The sequence below is a fragment of the Poecilia mexicana genome, unplaced genomic scaffold (genome assembly GCF_051168715.1).
Source record: "Poecilia mexicana isolate PSO_F unplaced genomic scaffold, ASM5116871v1 scaffold_2, whole genome shotgun sequence".
Classification (NCBI taxonomy): Eukaryota; Metazoa; Chordata; class Actinopteri; order Cyprinodontiformes; family Poeciliidae; genus Poecilia; species Poecilia mexicana.
This window is the reverse complement of record NW_028263371.1, coordinates 14,806,239-14,812,928: the sequence shown is the minus strand read 5'-3', so window position 1 is coordinate 14,812,928 and position 6,690 is coordinate 14,806,239. Positions and strand designations below refer to the sequence as shown.

Below are 6,690 nucleotides of genomic sequence, written 5' to 3'. Positions count from 1 at the left end.
GCGTGGTTTTGCTGTTTTGCAAACTTTGAGTGCCCTGCAGTAAGTGTCGGTGCAACACTCGGCAGCAGCAGGAGGAAACCAACCAGATGAGAATTTCCAGCGGCTGAGCGGGGTTTCCAGTCTGGGCGGAGCGACGCGGCGCAGGAAGTTCCTCTGCAGCCAGATGGAGTTTCTCTGTTATTCTGCCGGACAAACGCGCTCCCTCCCGCGGCTATAAAGTCAGAGCGCCGCCCCGAGCTCAGCACACACCCGGAGAGAGGATGGCCGTGCTGCTGGATCTGACCCGCTGCTGCAGCAGCTGCTGCAGCCCCGGAGCCTCTCTGCTGCAGGAAGCGGACTCGCACGTCTTTCTGCTGTGCGGCGCGGAAAGTCACCGGCGAGAGAACGGCCTCTCGGACCCGATCCTGGGCTCCCACAGGAGCGTTCACGTCCTGGACTCCGGGTCCACCGCGGAGCGTCTGTACCGACTCAAGCGGAGCCTGGATGATCTGGACCTGAGTGCGGTCAGGGTGCTGACCACGGCGCGGCGCAGGGAGGTGCTGGCTCGGTACCAGGAGATGCTATTTACCGCCGTCTATACCTTTGATTACGACGTGACGCAGGCGGACAAGCTCACCTGTTCGGACTGCTGTGGCTCCGCCCACACGGACTCACCTGAGGGTGAAGCGGAGGAAGAAGTGTCGGCCTTCCTGCAGCAGCTGCCCGCTTTGAAGGGGGACATCAGAACCCTGAGGTCCACTTTGATCCCAGGTGGGTTTCAGTAAAGTGGATTATTGTTCTAAGATCACACAAAAACAAAATCACCTGATTTGATGGGCCTTTTTTCAACCAAAGTAGCATCAAAGATAATAAAAATATAGTAACTTTACTCATTTTGATCAGGGCCGGATTTACTAGGATGTGGGCCCCTGGGCTGGAGACGCTTTTGGTGCCCTAAACACTATGGAAAAAATATTTTACTAATAAAAGTTACAGTACATTGACAGAAGCAGGAGCTGATCAATGCACGGTAGGTTTAAAACGTCCCCTATACAATAACTTAGTGCTAATCCCAAAGAAATTGACGATAACTCCATCATTTTCCAATATTTGAATGGTGTTTATATTAATAAAAAAACTCACACTATTAACTAATTCTGAGCCTATGACATCTATATAAAGTTCAATGTTTACAAAACATGGACTTAAGAAAAAAAGAAAAACATTTTTTGGACGCTCCCCCAAAAATCAGAGCCCTGGGCTACTGCCATAAGACATTTCTAATAACGATGTGATTAGTGTATAAACTGAGCTGCATGTCAGCAGGGGCTTTCAGCACAGATTATAAATAAATAAAAACATCTAATAAATGAATAAAAATTATCTAGATAAATACCAGAGTGGTCGTTTTCTAAGGTTGACCATTATAAAAATGTATGTTTTGACAATAAAGCCCACCTCAGTGGACACCAGGGTGACCGATGCTGCCAGCATGACAGAGCTTTTCAAAGAGCAGCACAACAAAACTTTGACTTTTTTTTAAGTTCACTGTGTTTGTCAATAAATAAAAAATGAAATCAAGACAAACTAACAGGGGGGGAAATATTATTATCTACTGACGATGCATGATTGCGTGAAGGGTCAGAGGTTAACCAAAGCTTCAAATAGGAAAAGTTATCAGAAAGGTGACTGGTGGAGTTGCAGGTTTCTCTCCAAGCCCAACTCAGAGCTCCAGTGTCCAGCCTTGCATATGAAGCTTACAGTATTTGCCACGTTGATTTTGGGTAACTTTTGTATTTTCCAAGGTTGTCTCTCTCTCTCATGTTAAACCTACTAAGATCTGAAACCATAAAAAACAGCAAAAACTGAAGCAGTTTGTCGTCAGAACCTATGACCTCTTTGGGAAATTATTTTAACCTTCCCAGTTCCATATGGTGATGCACATGTTCTTCTGAGCTGCACATGTCCTAAAAATGCTCATTTCACTTCTGCAATACACAATAGCCAACGATGACTAAAATCAAAACCGTGTCGTTTTGTACAGATGTATGAAAACTTCAAAACGTGTCAAAACAAATAATCTTAAAGTTCCAATTTTATTTCAGCCTGTTAAAACAATTCAGTGGAAATGATAAACGGCCCAGTCGGTTTTAGTTGATTCACTTAGAAATGTGTGTTAGAGAAGAAGAAATAAATAAAAAAAATCTAAAATAAGTTGTGGCAATGGTTGTTTTGTTCGTTTTCTTCAATAAAAGCAAAATGACTGAATTTGTTTTTTTTTACATTTTGCCTAAAAGGTTTATTAGTTTATTATTCTGATGTTACAATGTACGTCTCAAGGAGTTTCAGCCACTTGTAGCAAAATTTAGAGATATAAATGTCTTGATACTGGTAAAAAAAAAAAAAAAAAAAACCGGTACCATCAGGTCAGAACGACCCCGCCTCACAAATAATCCAAGGATTCGATTGTTAGAGGATTATGTTTTGAATTTGGGAAGCTTTTTTTTTTCTCAAATGAAATGTCCTGACTAAGTCTACAGGCTGTCAAACCTCCGTACTGTCGGAGGCAAAGTTACAGAGCCTGTTTATTGGTCAGTAAAGCTGGACCTTGTCCTTCTCCTCTGTGTCTCTTAGACTGCTTCGGTCACGGCTTCAGCACCCGTTCAGGCGGCGTCTCCTACATCCCCACTCTGTCCTCCTTGAATCTGTTCAGCAGCAGTAGGAGGAGGGACCCCCGGGCCGTGGTGGAAGAAAACCGGCGCCGGCTGGCCGTTCACGCCGGCTTCCATCCCATGCCCCTGCGTCTGGTCAAGGTACATTATTGCAAAAACAAACCTCTGCGGCGCACATGATCCACCTGTTAATCATAAACCCTGTCTGCAGTTTACTTCCCCATCATGAATGTCCTGTTCACACCTGCGTCCTGCAGGTGAACCATGCCAGCGACGTCTGGGTTTTGGGGAAACCTGAGCCGGAAAGCTACGACTCCATGGTGACCGATCAGACGGGGGTTGTTCTGGCGGGTCAGGGGGCCGACTGCTTGCCCATCCTGTTCGCCGATCCCGTGAAGAAGGTTATCGGGGCTGCGCATGCAGGTGAATAGTACTCTGATGCTCCAGATAATCATAGCAAAGTTAGAAAAGCACGATATATCTGCGGTACTGGTCACGTAGTTTGGCCATCTGATGTCGATGCAGTGTAGGACAACGGAGGTAAAGAAGCAAAGTAGGTCATTTTTCATGAGGTAGAAAAGGGAAACATCTAAAATGTTGGTAAATATTGGTTTTCAGTCATAAGTGCAGTATGAAAAGGGAAGGATTACATGTTTTCCAGGCACACAGTGTCATTTTATAGCACAATCACATAACAATGTTACCACCAGTTGTTATAAAAATACTATATACATATCAAATGTGACTTGAAACACTGTAACTTAACACCTTGAAATTGAGCCTCTGTCCCTTTAAGAAGCTCCTTGTTTTTCTGAAACTCCGCCTTAAGAAAGTCATCACAACATGGCTCCTCCATTAACCCTTTAACAACCTTTTTATCAGCGAGAAGTAGCTCCTATAATAAGCTGAGATGATGCACAGATCCACCAGGTGTTTGCTAATTGCTGCTGGCTAGTCTGAAGGAGCTGAATGAAGAAGGGGAAGCGGAGGGGCTGCTCTGTGAGGCAGAAGCTCAGAAACTGCAGCTTAGAGGAGGAGCTGGGGCTAGAAGGCGGGGCTAGGTCCACCTAGGCATTTCTCACAACTGAATGGTTGCCATGGAGATTAAAGGATTTCTTAAACACGCATGAAAGAATCAAGGCAACACTCCAGGTAAGTTTTTGACGAGGGGAATAACATTATAACGCGATGTAAAGCTAGAAAAACTCAGTTTTACATAGCACTGCCTCTTTAGTATCAGTAGATGTCACTTGTTTTTTTTCACCATTAAGAAATTTGCTGTTCCAACTACTTCCTGTCGTCGTCTTCTTCTGAGTTTGTGCCAGTGGCAACATCCTGTTGTTGATCATGTGACTCGTGTAATACAAAACAAAGTATTTTCATTACAGTTTAGCAAAATGAACCAATTTTCATACAGCAAAAACAATACCTCACCCAAGCACCAAAACTTTTTTATCAAAAAACAAGTTTTTACAAAATTGTCATGCATTCATTATGCAAATTAATTTTTGAAATGTCAAACTGCACAACTATATGGCCAATGGAAACGCAGCTACTTTTTAATACTTCACATCCACACATCACCTTCTCTGACTAACTCTTCTTTTTTTCCCAGCATGCTTCATTCCCTACTCGAGTCTGTCCTAACCTCTAATTGTCAACTTGTCTTGCGAATATCATTTAAACTTTACCGTCAATTCCCAGGCTGGAGAGGGACGGTGATGGGCGTGGCCACAGCAACCGTGGACGCCATGGTGACGAATTTTGGTTGTCGGTACGGCGACATCGTGGTGGCGGTGGGGCCGTCCGTGGGGGTGTGCTGCTTCACGCTGGACAGAGAGCAGGCGGCAGACTTCATCTCCATCCACCCAGACTGCGTGCCTGATCCAGAGTCGGCCAGGCCACACGTGGACATCCTCCTCGCCAACAGGTACGAATCCAAAGAGTATGACACTGTGTGAGCAGATTTAAAAAAAAAAATGAAATACAGATAAAAATCTTAAAAGACAAATGGAGTATGTTCGGTACGTTAGTCGCTGACCGTCACCGCTCCTCCGCTCCCAGAGTTCTCCTCCAGCGGCGCGGCGTCCTTCCGGAGCACATCCACGACAACATGGACGCCACCCGGCCCCCCGTGACGCCCTGCACCTCCTGCAATCCCGACGACTTCTTCTCCCACGTCAGAGACGGACTCAACTTCGGCACCCAAGTGGGTTTCCTGTGGATCAAGGAGAGCGGGGAACAGGTCAGCGCTCCGGAGAGCCAGACGGGTCAACAGGGCGGACCTTAAGACGTGGAGATGAACCAAAAGTCGACGGCCGAGAACTTCTTCTAGTCAAATCCGACGGGTCGGGTTCCAGTTGGCGGCAAAGCAAATCTTAAGTGATTCTTTGGGGAAACTGTGAAGAAGAACTCCTAATCTAGTAGATTACGTACTAAAGAGCATCTTCAAGGGATGAAACGGCTGGAATAAACTACCGGAGTTGTGATTGGTCCTTTTAATCGACAGCTTGTGGCTGAACTGGGGTCACATTTCAAACTGTAGACAGATCAGTGAAACATGGCTGTATATTTCCATAGTTACTTGTGAAAGCAAAACAACACGGAGCTTATAGATTAAAACTGCCCAAATTGGGACAAAATACTCAAAACTGCAGCAGATAGGAGAACAGAGAGAAAGTATTCTTTCCCAATCCTTTCTGCTCAGTGGTCGTTTTATTACAGCATACAAAACATTCAGTTCTTATGCACAACATCTGGAATGAACTTCCAGAAAACTGCAAAGATGCAGAAACATTGGCTTCCTTTGATTCACTGTAACTGGTACATTGATCAATATGTTTGATGTGTATTTGCTTGATTGTGAGAATACCATGTGACAAAATGTGTCGTTTATTTCTCCTTCCTTAGCTGGTTTCTGCTTTATGTGACGTAAAACACTTTGAACCGCCTCGTTGCTGAAATATTCTGTGCAAATAAACTTGAAGACTAAATGGTTATGAAGTTATGAGCAAGTTTACTTACCAATTTCATGAGACATTTAAATAAGACAATACTCATTGTTCTGGGGTAGGGAAAGCATTTATTTGAAGGGGGAAAGCCTTTATCTGTAATAAAGGCAGCCCTTTTAAAAAAAAAAGGAAATAAAAGTGTTTTTACTGTTCCACCCGTTTTCACCTCTGTACTGAAATAACACAAACGCCATGTTTCCATGACATTTTTAACAACAAAATGATTTTTCTTTTCCAGCTCAGTCCATCAGTTAATACAGAAGCATGAAATCAAATAAATGAAGGAAAATGGGCCGAGGTCAGATCATCTGAACAATGCCAACAGTGATGAGACCAACGTCTAACGCTGCTCGACTCTGAACATGTGCGCTTGTAAAGGCAAAGTTTCCTTCTGGTGGACATGATGCTGCCAGAGCGTTGATCAGGACACACAGAGACACGTCATGAGAAAACACGTCAATAAATAAAGAGCTGAACCCAAATGCATCCTTCGGTTACTCTGTCACAGTTTATCAGAAAAGTCCTCATTATTGAGGCCAGCTCTTCTTCTGGTTTAGTGCAAGCTTCAGAAAACAAAGTTCATTCTTTGAGTGCTTTACGGAGGTTAATACGAGTTAGCAAGCTGTGCTGAACGGGAATGGAATTTTCTTCAAAGTCAATAAAGATCATTTAAGCATAATTTGTCAAGTTCTTTTGATTTTATTAATAGTTATTCTTGCTCTATTTGGTTATTCAGTCCTTTATTTTTATAAATTGGATAACTGAAGACCAGAGGGCTGTCTAGTTTGTTCCCCAGAGTAACCAATAGATCAGGAGCCATTTTAATGTCAGCATCTTACAGCACTTTCTGCTGAAGGAAAAGGCGAGTCCAAAGTTGCCATGGTGACAGACCCCTGTTCAAAACATGGATGAAAATCCCGACTGGTTTGATCTGAGAGACCATCAACTTTCTGACTTGTTAGGGGAGGGAAAAACAGAAAACTCTTATTACACATATGGCTCTTTTCCAATAGCAACGCAGCTCAACA

At 43.9% G+C, this 6,690-nt stretch overlaps 1 protein-coding gene across 1 annotated transcript; it reads left to right on the top strand.

The window, feature by feature from the left end:
• Positions 1–5,650, top strand: lacc1 (laccase domain multifunctional purine nucleosidase 1). Its single transcript, XM_015005875.2, has 5 exons — positions 1–750; positions 2,614–2,792; positions 2,909–3,074; positions 4,356–4,581; positions 4,716–5,650. Exons 1-5 carry the CDS (start codon positions 261–263, stop codon positions 4,939–4,941), a joined length of 1,287 nt encoding a protein of 428 aa, XP_014861361.2. The 5' UTR covers positions 1–260; the 3' UTR covers positions 4,942–5,650.
• Positions 5,651–6,690: the final 1,040 nt, after the last annotated feature.